General features: G+C 29.8%; 1 protein-coding gene across 1 annotated transcript in view; it reads right to left on the bottom strand.

Annotated features, from left to right (window-relative positions):
* Positions 1-279: 279 nt before the first annotated feature.
* Positions 280-16,155, bottom strand: part of LOC129976235 (adhesion G-protein coupled receptor G6-like) — a 41,847-nt gene continuing 25,971 nt past the window's right edge. The window contains exons 10-15 of the mRNA XM_056089715.1: positions 14,466-14,590; positions 12,423-12,685; positions 9,701-9,770; positions 7,075-7,277; positions 3,127-3,239; positions 280-1,089 (exon numbers count right to left, since the gene is read on the bottom strand). Coding sequence (XP_055945690.1) covers positions 985-1,089; positions 3,127-3,239; positions 7,075-7,277; positions 9,701-9,770; positions 12,423-12,685; positions 14,466-14,590 — 879 coding nt within the window. The 3' untranslated portion in view covers positions 280-984. The remainder of the gene's footprint in view (positions 1,090-3,126; positions 3,240-7,074; positions 7,278-9,700; positions 9,771-12,422; positions 12,686-14,465; positions 14,591-16,155) is intronic.

Genomic DNA, 16,155 nt, shown 5'->3' with positions numbered 1-16,155 from the left:
AGCTATGACGCAAAAAAAAAGAATAAGAGATTTCAAATAAAATGTATGAACATTTTTATATGACAGAAAAACAGTTTAATATATTTTTTATATTATATGCATAAATCTGTCTCGGACCTACATAATACTAAAATTGTTGCATGGATTTTACTTTGGATTAGAAGAATATCTTTAAAGCAACAAAAAATAGGAAGATTATAAATTTTCTGTAACTTTTAAAAATACAAAACCATTAAAAGTCAAGTTTATTACAAATATATGGCTAATAAATTCAGTTTCCAAAAATTACATTTGTTTATATATTCTTAGCAGACTTCTCCTTTTCAAGAAATAAATTAATAGATCAATAAATATTTTTTTATGAATCTACACAAATTTTGTTCAGCCCTACTAAGTTTTTAAGTTCAATTGGCTTTTTGCACTAGAAATCTAACTTTGAGTAGCAATTTCTTCTGAGCATAATTTTGTTTTATTTTTATATAGAAATGACCTTTTTAGAATGTGTAGGGAAGATTTTGATTTTTCTCATCGTTTTTCTCATTAACGCTATAAATAATACATGGGCAGAATAATGGTAAAATATAAATCAAATTTTCACTCACTCTATTTCAAAAAATACTACAATTATAGAATAAGCAATACCTCATGAAAAAGAGAACATTTCACTTTCTTTCTTGGACAGTTACAAAAGTTAGTCTTTTTATCTTTCAACAACATAATCTCTATGATAGTCTGATTTTTTGCAGATGTGGTGGAGATTTCAATTTTCTTAAAACCATTGCTATATGGTCCTGGAGTTCATTCAACATAGCTTGCAATATGGCAACTACGAAGTGTTTATAATTTAATCCAAAGCTAGAAATTACAAACCATAAGATACGGAGGCTAGTTTGGTCACCAAAAATGGGGTATGTTACTCGCACCATCACATTCTATTTCTTAGAAGATTTCATATATTCTTAGTTTGCTTTCTGCTACTCTCTTCTATAGCTGTCTTGAGACACCACTTGTCTTTTGATTAACTTCAGATTCAAAATGCTTTTTCACCACACTGATCCACAAATCTCTTGTGTTCTTCCGTCGGAATACCTATAAAAATTGTTAATTTGCTGTGAAATTAAATAAAAACCCCAATGAAAAATAAATTATAATAATGATTCTTATTTTTATTTATATTTAATTATAAAATTAAATAGAAAAGAATAAATCAACTAATGTACTCTCCCTTCCTATTGGTCGTGTCCAACTTTAATCAATAAAATGTTTATTACTTTTATTAGATTTACATTTTACAAAGAGACATCACAACCACAATTGCAAGACTCATAACAGGACATCTGAGGGGCATGAGGATCATGCGCGATGGCTCCAGACTCTATGGAGAATGCAGATACTGTCCAGACTTGCAGCTGGATCCGAAGCATATTTTCAGCTGCCTTTCTATTATTTCAGCACTCTTCAAAATAGACATTGACTGCATCAGGGATATTCTTTATAAAGTTGAAGATGTGGGCAGGCCTATTCTACATGCTTTCAGCCCAATTTAATTATACCCTCTACCCCCCCCGCTTTATTTTTTATCGCACTTGTCACACGACAACAACAGTAACAAGAACAGATTTACATTTTTAAAATTTTATTTATTGCATTCAAAATATATTTACTGTAATGAACATGCTTTCTACATGTATAGATTGCATACAAAATATAGAACATTAGTAACAGGAACATAGAAAATCTGAATTTTAATAAGCCTTTAATTCTTTTTACATTTATATTACAGATTGACTGAAATTCTTGAAATGACTTCTTCAAATAATTTTATATTTTTGAGCATTGTAGATTGCATATTCTAATTTAATTTTTCTATATTAAATTAAGTTATAAAATAACATATACAAATTCTATGTGTTCCTGATACAAAATTTTGCAATGCATATACAATTATGAAAAAAAAAATCAACAGAACTGAAATAAATGTTGACTTGTTTTGTTTCCATCGTACATGGAGTATAAAATTCTTAATAATATCCTAAATCATACTTTAATTTTTAGATTTTGAAGGAAAAATACAAAATCAATACTGTTTCTCTTTTTATCAGTCATAAAATCTGCCGTCTCTTAGCTAAAAGTTTTTTTTTTTTTGTTCGACAGATTAAATCATGAATAATTACAACTAACAAAAGCAAATCTGTCACCAATGTAACTTATCGTCGAAACATCATTTTTCAAATAAATGATAAAAATAATTTCACCATTTGAAACTGAAAGATGGAAGTGCTTGAAACTTATCAAAATATCAAAGAAAAAAAAATTAAGAAATTTGAATAAGCAAGATAGTTTAAATCAAAAATTTTAAAAAAATAATTCTAAATGACAAGGATTAAACTTATTTGGAATTCTTTTTACTTAAAATTAAAATATTAAAATTCAGATTTGTACCTGAAATTTTTTTAATGATGTTTGGACTGAAAGTAAATGATGCATATTTTATTTCCTCTCGTTATTTTCGACTTTCATGAATGTAATTCAAAGCCTGCATCCAAGTCTGTTTTGGATATAAATTCAAAACATAAATTTGTAATTCTGAATTGGAAGAAAATTATTTTTTTTCATAGAGATATAATGATCGTTTGAATATGCAATAAAAAAAATTAATAATCTTTTCTTCAATGCTTCAGGGCCTGTGTCACTCACAGCAAAGTAACAGATAGAGAAAAATAAAAATACAGGGCCAGAAAATATCAATCAATTTTATAAATTTTGCTCTCATTTCTTTTCTCACCAACTTAATATTTCTACTGTATAATGACATAGAACAAGGATTATGGAATATTATTTTTCTACTTATCTTCTATACATCCTTGAATGATAAACACATACATTGAACTAAAAGAATAATATTTGCTGTCGTTGTTGTTTAGGTTGAAATCATTATACCAGTTAAACTTTGGAATATTCTACATCATGATATTTATAAATAATTTTATACATAATATTAAATAAAAGACAAGCGATAATCAAATGCATTTTCTTTCAGATGCAATACATCTCGTTTTATTTGTAATCTCTAACATCCTGCTAATCATATGTATTTATGAATATGAACTTTTTAAAGTGACTTACAAAGAAAATGGAGAGCAAGAATCCTTGTAGTGTAGTCGTGACAGCAAATATGTATTCGCATATCAATTCAGCTCCCTTAATGTCAGCTAGAAATCCAAATACCCAAGATAAACCTGAAAGAAACAAAATATTATTGGATAATACTGGATAATTGGATTTGAACTCCAATATAAGTTACATTCTCCTGCTTTTAGTGAAACAAGTATCTCAAGTTGAATAATCACACACGCCCTGAGGAACACGGAGAAATCTGAATGACCGGCGATTCGCGACAACGTTGGCAGAAACTGATATTAAGTTCTAAGGATCATCACCGGCCACTATACAACCCTTGCCGTGGGAGGTACGTTCTGTCATTAATAGGGGTAACCGATCCCACACCATTTCTGTAAGCACCCGGATAGTGAGAACCAAACACCATACCAGGAGCTGCCTATCCTTATATCATATGTGCCCTCAAGAGGGATTTAGTAAAACTGGTGCATATAGCTCGAAAACATAATCAAAATTAATGGAAAATTTAGGAAGAAGGAGTATAGGATTCTGACAGATTTGGGTCTCAAACTTGCTCTTTCTTGTCCTGAAGCCGAAATTTGGCCACTAACCCATTCCCACCCTTCCACATACAGAAAGAAAAAGCATTAAAAAGAATCAAGCTGTTATACAATTTTTTAGGCTGTAGGATTAGACGGCATTGCAAAACTAAAACATTATCTGTTTTGATACTTTTTCAATAAAAGAATTTTCAAAAAAAAAAAATCATCCCTTCAAGGGCGAAAGTACTTCTCAAATGCAGGACGTGCATAGTGATTATGGTATTACCTTCCTTAACTGTTAGTTAGCTAATTAGCTATATTAACGTCCCGTTTGAAGCAACACTAAGGCTATTTTGGGACGGGACCTCGTAATTTAGAACCTCGGTCAGATGACGAGGACGACACCTGAGCAGGCATCCCCCCTCTCCACGCCACACCAACGGGAGGACGTTTGGCCCTGACGGATTTATCGTGCAACAGACCCCCTTACACGTCGGTTCTTCGGTGGAATGGAGTCTCGAACCTGAAACCCTACAGCTCACAAGCCGATACCTTACCACCAGGCCTTCTTCCTTATTTGATTTAGTTATTAAATAAAGGCTATTTTAATCTTAACTGTTCACCACTTTCTGTACGTCCAATCGAAGTTGAGGGCAACAAAATAGTAATGCTGACAAAGTGATTTATATAGAAAAAATTTGAAGTTAGAAGAAAATCTTGGAATCAAACAGTCAAAATGTCAAAGCCTTTATATCAACTTGGAATGACAGAAATGAGTGTCGCATGAACTGGTGGGTAGGAATTGATCCATTTTTAAAGAGGCGAGTAACAGGTGATGATAATTGGGTTGCGTGCAGCAATGATAAAATTAAGGGATATTGGTATAATAACGGAGAGGGTTGTTCAACAGCTTAAAATCCATTTAACAGCGGACGAAGGTTAAGCCATGCATTTGGTGTGACCGGAAGGGAATCATTTGTCACGTGCGTGAGAGCTGTTATCTGGAAACCAGATCATTAATTTACAGAAGTACGTTTCATAATTTAGACAGTTAAGTGAGTTATCGATCAGAAAGGGGCAGAAAGTCAACGGAAAGGGCATAATGTTTTTCATCAAGTAAAGATAAGATATACATGTTTTTAGCTAACGGATATTATGTTTTACCATTTAACTATTTTGCTACATCCACATACTCAAAATAATGTGAGGAATACTTCGCGTGAAAACTTTATAAAGCACTTGAATCTGTTTATTAACTAGAAAGACTTGTGAGTAGAGGATTCTGTAACTAAAAGAGAGGTGTAATATTAAGCAAAATGACACATTTTATGTTGATCAAATATAATATTAAATGAAATGATCCTCCAGATTTTGCAAAATAATGCACGAACATTTTGTATCAATATTGTATAATGTTTAAGTTGTTGTCGGGCAAAAATATTAAAAACATAACATTCCTCAAAAATAACATTTATTCTGATAATAAAATTTTAGTTGTCCGAAACTCAAAAAGTTATTTAAAAATCTTATCAAAAAGTTTAAGTCGTACAGTGGCGTTTGTTTGTTTTTTGCATTAATAAATCTTAAGGACAATTTCGCCGTTGACTTTATTATGCTTGCTTCATTAATTCCGCAGAATATAAAAGCATTTCATATGAATAGTAGAAAATGGTTTGAAATTGGCTTTCATTCAAAACACTTATGAAAGTGACAAAAAGAGCAATGATATTTACATATCAAAATTGAATGTTACATTTTTTTATAATGAAGTTTGTATAGATCAACTACATTGCGTGCGATTTAAATAATTAAATTAAAAATATCTTAAAAGTACAGGTAGCTCAAATTAATTAATTCAAGAGTCATTTTATTACTCCAAATGATATTAAAATTGAAAAAAATATTTCAAATGATGCTCACGCCATTTATTAAACAAATTAACCCAATATATTAAAATTCGAAAAAAAAATAGAGTGAAAAACGTATTGTTTTTATTATAAATTTATTCTTTAAAGAAAATCCATAATCGAAAATCGCAAGGAATGATATCAAGTTAAGAAAGAGGCTAAGTTATATAAAGAAAAAACTGCTCATCTGCTTTTATGTAGTTTTATGTGGGAACAGCAACATTTTGTATGAATAATATATTCCAGAAAATTGACATTGCTCATGCTCTGGAATTAAAAATTGATAACATGCCGAAACATTGTTTTCTATAATGAATAGAATAGAATCCCCACAAAAATCACCATCAAAATCAGCGGAAGTAGTTTATTAAAATTTGATAAAGTTTCTCGCATAAACTTCAATAAAGGTTTTATACTCTTCCACCTGCACAAAACTGTGGACCTTGGGTAAGGCAGCGAATGTCTTACATGGCATTGTCAAATAATATTTAAGAATTAAAGATGTTTGACTAGCCATAGATTTAGTATTTAACTAAATGTCTCGTACTAATATGTATTTCAGTCACCTGACTGACTTTGACCAAACTTTTCCCCTCATCTATAGTTGTAGTCAAAAGATTACATACTAGATTTCATTGATTTAAGTTATTGGATTTTCATGTATGCGGAAAAATAGACAGACAGACTGTTAGTACTTTGACAGATTTATTTTAAATTTTGATAGGAATCTAGATTTTAGATGTTAAATCTATAAACCAAATTTTATCTATGTAGCTCTTTAGATTTTGTAGTTGTCGAATTCACTTGTACTCGAGCAGCTAGACAAAATTATAGACTCTTTCAGAATAGATTTCCTTCAAAAGTTGATAGAAATCTACCAATTTGGTTTAAGACCTTATTGCAAATTTTATCTTTTTAGCTCAAAGCATTTTTTAAATATCATATTCAGAGACGGACTGATATAAAACCAAAAATGTGTCTTTCGAAACTGGGAGAGTGCCTGAAAAATGAAAATGTATCAAAATCTGAAATTCGATTTTTTTTTTTTTTTTTTTTTTTTTTACAATTGCAATATATTAGGTATTTCGCAAAGAGAATGTAAAAATAATTATAATAAGGCTCACTAATGTTTTTAAGCTTTTACAGATTTCTATCATCTTCTATATCTAGAGTTTTCTATATAAAAATTCAGTTTTATTTTTAATCGCATAGTCTCGCTATAAAATTAAAGATTTTATTTGCAACTATAAAAATGGTACAATGCGTATCACAATGCCATCTATCGATGAAATTTTGTATTACTATTATTTTTTAGTTCACGATGAGTTATAATATTTTTTATTTGAAATCTTTGTCACATTTTTATGCATTTCGACTAATATAATTAAGTTTAATTTGAACAACATTGTATATTTAAAAATTGAATATTTTTCGGGACATTTTGTATGGTATTTGAATTATAAATATTCACCTTTAGAATGGAAATAACATGTTTGAAATTTTACCTAATAATACTGATGCGCAGAACACAGCCTTTGCCCGGATAATCAATTCTTGTCTTTCCGTTTGATTTGATCTCAATTGCTTTGTTGCTCGCCCACAAGTATTAAAATATAGGATTACAGCAAATGTTACATAATTTATAAGCAGCATTAGTATCACAGGAGCAGCCACACCATAGTAGAATCCTTTGTCAGATAACCAACAACTGAAATTAAAAAGGCATTTCAGAAAAAGTTCAATTATTTAAATGCATAAATATATTTTTATCATTGACGTCAGATACATTTTACATCCCAAATATTTGATGTGATCAAATCACGCAATGTCATTATTATAAAACAAATTCATTTATTACAGTTGGTAAATAATGGGACGGGGCTGTTTCATACAATTTAATGAAATTCAAAACTTTGAACCACATATGTGTAGGTGATCTCATTGTTACACTAATCACACTATGCTATACCTGTAAAAATTCTATAATTGCTGTTTGAACCAACTGCACAAGTACTCTTCGATTTCGTCGTCTATTGGAAAATATTGTCCCCGCAGTGCTTTTTTGAACTAATAGATGATGTGGAAGGCGCATGAGACAGATTTAGACTATTGGGTGTGGATCATGAATCAAGAATTCCCATTTGAACTTCTGCAAAAATGCCTTGTTGCTTTATCTGAGTATAGTCCAACGTTATCGTGAAATGAACGATTAGGGTGGCACCATGAGTAGGTTTTATTGGCATATTTAGAATTAATTGCCTTCATAAACTGTATTAAAGTTTCCAAATAGCACTGAGCAATGACTTAATTCAGGCTCCAGGAAATAGATAAATTATGACTTCTTGCGATCGAAGATGGTTGGTTGGTTGGTTAGTTTGGGTTTTTTGGCACAAGGGCCATTCTTGGTCATACTGTGCCATGCTTATGGTAAAAAGTAGAGCTTTGTTGGTGATTGGAACTTCGTATAAAATTAAGTATGCTTATGTGTAAACTAATATAAAATAGCTAAAACAAATTAAGACGAAATATGACATCTTTTTTTAAAAATAATAATAAAAATGGAAATTGTTGAAGTTAAATATATGGTAAAAGGTGTATAGCAATTAAAAATTTTAAAATATTTGGATGATAATTCTCTCCCAGCAATTCTGGGAGAGTAGCATTTGATAGATGAAAAAATTGTGGCGATGAGATTCAAAAGCTGGGCATTCAATCAAAATATGACCAACTGTCAATTCGGTGTGACATGAGGAGCACACAGGTGCCCTTTCTCCGAAAAGCAGGTGTTTGTGGGTAATCCGAGTATGTCCAATACGTAGGCGAGACAATTAGAAGCGATCGAAGAAGAATGAAAGCATTATCATGCTAGCACTAATATGGAGTGTCTCGAATTACTCTGTTATCATTCGCTTATCATTGCTTTAATAACATGAACAGTCAACTAGCAAGTGAAAAGAGTTCGAATCATTTCGCCATACCAGTAACAACATTTCAGGCTCGTCTTCATTTCTCTAAATACCATAGTTGTGATTTAATGGCCTCTGTCTTGTTATTTATTGATTCTACTAAGTTACTAAGAATTGTATTTAAATATGTAACTAAAAGTTTCACAGTACAAATATATTATGCTCCTTACAATATGGGTGAATTTCTTGAGCAGAAAAAAGGTTCTATTGTTATTCTTTTTGCTGTCATAAATAAGTTCCGAGTAATTAGTGGTTGCCCTTCGACTTCAGAAGACAAGTGCATCATCTGAGATGGAGTAAACTTTGAAGCAAAGAGCTGATCGAGGAGAAATCGAGATTTATGATAAAACAGATCGAGGTTTGGGTGTTGAACATGATTTTTTTCCTACTTCCCTTATTAACATATCTTTAATCCCGCGTTTTAAAACAACGAAATGCAGTCAGATCACAGCAATCTCTTAATTTATCAAAATAGTCTGGTATTTACTGCTCTGACGTCACAAATTTTATATTCTAAAGCCAAGCTATATAATGTGAAAGAAGGCATAGTAAAGCCTTTTAATACGACCTAAAAGTTTTGATTGAAAAGATTCAAAAGGAATCTTTGAAGCATACAACAATTTATATTCTTTTAGTCTTAAAGATTTTTTTTAACTCCGCAACTGCATCTTTCTTGATTAATTGATAAATTATCCTAAAAATGAATAAGTAATCAGAAACTAAATAGCAAAATTAACTAAATATAATATTAATTAATTGAGCGAATACTTAAGTACGAGCGCAAGAATTTTGTTGATAGTATAAATTTATTCGATGAAATTTATTAATTAATAATGAATTTCGATATTAATTTTAATTTCTAATAAATATACGAAGTATAAAGTTTTTAATAAATAGAGTATAAAAGAAAATTTTTCAGATTGAAGAAAAAATAAAGAAAGATGGAATTTATTTTTTTCATCATCAGAAAAATATTTCAGGAAATATTCTCACAAGCAGAATTTTCTGTTTTTAATGAAATGAAATGCATTTACTGCTTTATATTAAAGATAAATGTCTAGGAATTATTTATATTAAATTTTGATTTAGATAGTAAAAAAGTATTTAAAGGATTAGCTCCTTCCACATGATATTATTTAAAAAAAGGCATATTTTTTATACTTACTGTTTGTGTTCATTGAAATAGAAATCGGTGTTTACGCCCAGTATGATTACAACGATTACAAAAGGAATTCCTGAAAATACATAATTTTAAATATTAAAATAGATTATGTCAATATTGTAATTTTCATAAAGGTAAAATGAAGTAATTATCAGGTATTACTTAATTATATGAACTAAAAATATTTGTTTAAATACTTAAAAAAAAGTTGTGATTTGAGAAATCAGCAATTATTTACGTCCAAATGTAGTGCATAATCATTAATATTCATTCGAAAGCTTCAAATGAGATAAAAAATGTAAAAATATGGAATGGCAGCAAATATTTGTATCCATGAATAAAATTTTAGTAATTGCTTCTCTTCCGTAAATATAATTTCAGTGGAATGTATAAAGTCAGTTAGGGATCGGATTTCCTTCCTTAGCTAAAAATTGCAATAGAAACTACAATCATCAAAAGAGGGGGATGAAAAAACAGTAACGATGCATTTCCATTACATGGATTTAATAAGATAACAAGTGTTAAATATGACAACCACCACATGATACTGAACAATCACATTTGTGGCCGCTGCGTGCAGCTCAACTAGATGGATTCTTCCTATGGCCTGTCGAATATCATCTTGGAATTTTCACCAATGTAATTGCGGTAAATAAACAACTATGATATCTTCAAAACTTCCAAGCTGCAAGTTTTGTAATTGTGGAAGCTACTCGATCATATAGCCAACTATTTATGAATTTCAATAACAGGCAATTTCATCTTTTAATTTTGGGAATGTGGCAGCGGTAAACACGTGACTTAGAAAACCAACTTTAAAAACTCAAAGTTAACATAATCAACTCATAAACACGAGAGCAACTTGATTTGGTAGTCACCTACTTATGGATTCCAACTACGGCCTCTCAAATGTCATCTTTGAATTTTGTCAATGTAAGTACAAACAAGAAAATTGGATAACTTCAAAATCTGAAAGCTGCCAGTCTTATAAACGTGGAAGTTGCTTGATCTTATAACCTTAATTTATAAATCAAACTTCACCGAAAGAAAAATAAAAAGTATTGGTGAACTATCAATGTGGGTTTTAAAGGTTACTGTGGATAACTCATCTTTCTCTGTAATACTGGTACAGCATGTTCAAGCTAAAGAATGAGACATTATTCAGTAGTTACTATGCATTGTTTTCGATAAAATGATGACCAATATTCTTATGAGAAAATTCTTATAATCAAAGAATTTATGAAATCAATCCCAATTCATATAAATTGTGTGTCATGGTATGATTGTGTACTCACAAAGATTCAAAATCATCCTTCTTCGAATATTCTATATGCTGACGCCTCGTTTGATTTTAAAAAATCAGCTCCTTCCTTTTATAAAATAATTGATACATTTTTTTTTATCAAAATGCACATGGCAAATGATTCTGATTGATGTTATCTGGTGATAATAATTTTTGGAATGACCGAAGTTTGCTGGCACAAATGCAAAATCCTGTCAATGATGCCTCGAATCCACGATTTACAAAATTCTAATATCTTTTTAGCTTCACTAATACCGGTGGATGAACCTATCTGTCGTATTCTCCAAATGATGTTATGCGGCAGTGAAGCACTTCTGGGTGAAGTATGGCATGTCACTTCGTGGATATTCCTCCAAGCAACTAACTTCTTCAAAGAGTTAAACAAGCTTCAGTATTCCAAATCATGGGTACTTCTCTTTTTCCAGTCTTGTCACAATGTAGCAGTTGCTGATAAACTGTTTACTGCTTTCAACTGGTACGTTGCGAAAGAGCTGATGAGAGAGAAAAAGAAGAAAAAAGAACGTTATCAAAAATTTTGATCTGGCAACTGTAGCAAACTACAGTTAGCAAATGAAGAATTCGTGTGCATTCAGATAACAAAAACTGTTTTCATAAATCTGTTCATAATTTTCACTTCATATCCTTCCATAGATGACTTCTGAAATTATTATTTTATAAGGAAAAATCATCTTCTGTTTCCATTCTTTCAAACTTATTTGCTCTTTTTTAATAAATTCTTAAGACTTTTATTGAATATATAACTCGCCTTATAAATAAAAGATATATAAAATTACTTTGAAATTAAATTTTTTAATACTTACAGAGAGATGGATTTTGATCCATTAATTTGATGCAGAAAGATTTTGATTCTTAATAAACCAGCCTGTAACAATTAACTATTAAATAATTAACTATAAATTAAGAATCGTTAGAATCTTTAACTGATTCTACATAATTTTTATATCCAATCACGGCGTCGATAGTAGATTTTTATCGATAAATTTATAAAGGCAATAATCAGGTGCATGTGCGGCTGCAAATTAGTTTAGTGTCTAAAAGTGCTTTAATATATAAAATATAGGAGTACTATTTATATGCTCGAAAATTAATAGTTTTTTATTAAAAGACAAATATCTTGCATTGTTATTTCAGAATCGGATTATATTGACATTTATGATCTAACACATTTTACTTCAAACTATACTTACTTCAAAGAGAAAACAGTTCAAATTGATAAATTCGATATTATAGAAGTTTCTCATGTCATGATTGTAGACAGGTTTTATTAATTAGAAATAAAAATGAGTTTTTTTTCCATTAAAAAGAATGTTTAGTGACAAAGGGTATGATTTTGTAGTTGAATCCACTGATACCGCAAAAAATGGCGTCTTAAAAATCAGAAAATTGAGTTTCATTACATACCCCAAGCAAAGATCATTGCTTTCTGTATTAAATTTGGAATATAAGTTCCGATAACTTTCACCAAATTGAGATACTGAATGAATGCCTCCACGAGCATCCAAGTGAAAGACGCCAGCATGAAATAATGAAGAAGAACCGCAATTGCCATACAACCATATATCCATCTGGTTTGTTCGATCCCGATTATGAAAATTAACAGAAATGAAACCAAGGCTAGGGCAAAGTTGAATAGCACCTTGTGCCTTACATCGACTCTCCATTTCCTAAAAAAGAAAGAAGAAAGATTTGTACCAAAGGTAAATTAATATGAAAGGATTTTAATGACATTTGTTGCTTGTGGAGTTCATAAGAATAGTTAAAAATGCCACCATTTTTAAATAATTAGTAATAACATTTGACGAATTATAAAGTATCTGATTGTCATTTCTTATTCTCATACATTTTGAAACTTGTTACCTCCAATCATAAAAATTGTGTCTAGATATAGTCAAAAGTTATCTAAACACAGTCAAAATAATGTTTTTGGGCCTACTTAAAGCAACTGCCGCCAACAAAGTTAACGTGCCGATGCAAATATATACAAGATACAAAAACAAGTCGGCAACAATTCATCGATTCAGTATATGAAGTATAAGTTGCACACACAACTGAGGACAGGACTAATATAACATTCTTTGTTTCCGATTTCGAAAATACAAATATCTGATCTTTTAACAACCTACTTTTCTTCATTCGTAGAATATTTACTTAGTTGGTGCTAATTGCTTGGAGGTGGTTGCTTTGGTTGCTGCTGAATCCCGTTATATATAAAAAGTATATATATCAGTATATATAAAAAGGTACAAAGCGCTGGAAGACATTTGATCGTTTAATTATTGGCTTTATCAGGACATTGGATCAACAAACCATAATTGAATTACAGAATAGCCTCCGCCGTAAATAACTTTTCCTATTGAACTTCTAATTTTGAGAGTCCTTAACGATTTAATTTCAAGAATCTCAGAATCACGGGAACTCAGAATATTGAAAACACAGAATTTCTCTTCAAAGATAAAAGAAATTACCTTACTACAAAAAATATAATTGCAATTTATATTCTTAAGATACTGATGAACAGAAAAGGGCCGATGCTAAAGGGTGTCCCAAAATTAACGCAAGATTTGAATTTGACACCAATTGTGCAGTATATTGTTGGAAACCCTATTTAAAAACCATTTGGCAGCTTATAGTTTAGGGTTAGTACTGTGGTGAAGAGCTTATAAGCCAGTTAACAGCTACGAAACACGGGCAATTGCTTTTGTATTGTGGTCTTGTTATTCATCTGCTAACCACAAGGTCCCAGGTTCTATCCTCGCTGATACCAAACCGCCACAGTAAAAATGAAGCGTTACACGATAGAACCGATATAAATCATACGAGTGATTAACAAAGTTCTAAAATTATACCCATCAAAGAATTGATTGCGGTTCGGTTTCGCGTATTCGAGGGTATACAAACACAAAGTATAAACTCATAAAAGCACCAAGTTAGATAAATTAAATTTAATATGTGATATTCATATAAAAGTTGTATTTTATATCAAACTTTGATCGGCCAAAGCAAAGTAAAATACTTATTTCCTTCTTAGATTCTGAAGCTTTTATTAAAAGTGCCCTAATGCATACGAGAAAATCGGAAGGAAAATATATAGATGTCTTTTATTACATATTATTGGATATAATGCCCTGAACTTAATACATAGCTTATCTATATTATCAAACTAAATTTAGATAATTTTCATCAGAGAGAAATTGTGCCCATTCTTTTTCATATCTCAATTATTAATGCTATTAAATTAATTATAAATATTTACCAAATATTTACATTGATATAAATATAAATAATAAAATGATAAAAGTATTTTTGAAAAATTTAAAAGTATTGTATTTATTTAAAAAAAAAGCATTTTTCGTCATTTTTTAGTGAAAAATGATTTCAAAAATTAGCTATTTTTATACTTAAATTCAAATTTCATTTATAACTTTAAAAAGAACCCTATTATACTTGAATAAGAGAAACGTGAGTATGATGATTCCTAGTCCCAATATTGACAAACAGCAGCCAACGTAAGTGATGACACTCAAGAGTTTCTGGTGGACTTTTGTTAACTTATGTCCATGATTCAGTCTCTAAAAGGTAGAATAAAATAATTTTTTAAAAAGTTAGAATTTAATTTCTATTTTTACAAGAGAAATTAATTTTATTAAAAATATTAAACTAATAAAAAATAAGAATGATTTAACATACTACTCTTTAGAAATACATTCAACACTTTTTTTAAAAACGTAAAATAAGAATAATTAGTCTTTTTTTATAAAAATATAATAATATTCTAGAACAACTAATTTGTATCGAAAATGGCTAATTTTTCCTTTAAAAAATTAAAATAAACATTTTCTTCTTAAAATTATATATTCCTTGAAAATAATATTCATATAGAATACAATAACATTCCTATTGATATTTAAAGCAGAAGTTAAACATTCTGCTTTAAATATCAATAGGCACTTTCAAAGATCAGATCTCTAAGGGTATAATAAAAATTCATTCAATAAAAAAAATTAAAAAGGAAACATTTTTTTTTAAATTTCTAACTTACCTACCTTATAAAGAAGCACTAGAAAAAGAATATTACGACATATATAATAAAGAAAACAAGAGGAAAAGATTAAGAAAAGGGGAAATTTTTTTTAAAAAAAAGTACAAACGAAAAGAAAATGGTCAAAGAAGATAATTTTGAACTAATATTCAGATTCTCAAAAAAAATATATTTTGCTTATAGAGATGCATATGAAAATTCTGATGATATATTACTTTAATTATTAATATTATTTAGACAGGTTACGCAATTTTGAGCTGCGATCAGATGATGGCGCCTGCCATTTCATTTCTCTTTTGCGCTGCACTGATGGAAGGGTATTTAGTACATGCGAAGCCCTCGTACAATATGGTATTTTTTATTTAAATTGAGGTTTAAGCCAGGATTATTCTGACTCTCAGCAAAAATATTACAAATAGGTCACTATTGTCCACAAATTTGATAAAGAGAAATAAATTCAATGTTTAATTTTCAAAAATAAGTTTACAAAGTGTGTGTGATATGAAGCAGTCTATCAATTGATTGGATTATTTGCAATTCTAATGCAGACTGACTTCTATGCTGATTGTCTAAAGAATTTTATTTTATTCTATTACAAAAATTGTCGTAAGTAATAATGATTATCAACTGTGTTCTTCACTTTATTTAATAAAATAATGGTATAGTGAAAATAATTTTGAATATTATTGTTTATATTTATTGTTACAATTTACCCCACTTTTGTTACAACTTGCCCTATATTAGGGACAAGTTTTGAAAAAATACTACTGGTGATAAAATCAACAAAATTTTTTAATGTATTTCAATGCATTTCCCGAATAAACAAATATAATAAAAAAAATAGTAATAACCAAGAAAACGCAAATACATATAAAAATATGAGCATTTTTCTAAAACTCCCCCGTCTCCTTTACAGACTGATAGCTGGACGCCTTGATTACTCTTTAACTAAATGAATCGAAATGACTGTCATCACTAAATTTCGCTATATTACAATATTAAAAGCCCTGTTTGGGCATGCTCAAGAGCCAAAGTATTCGTTACAACTATTTTCCCAGTTAAAGTGTGAATTTCTAATTATGTATATAGAGTAAA

This window comes from Argiope bruennichi, chromosome 1 (genome assembly GCF_947563725.1).
Source record: "Argiope bruennichi chromosome 1, qqArgBrue1.1, whole genome shotgun sequence".
In the NCBI taxonomy this organism is placed as follows: domain Eukaryota; kingdom Metazoa; phylum Arthropoda; class Arachnida; order Araneae; family Araneidae; genus Argiope; species Argiope bruennichi.
Note: the sequence above shows the minus strand (reverse complement) of the source record. Positions and strands in the feature narration are given on the sequence as shown.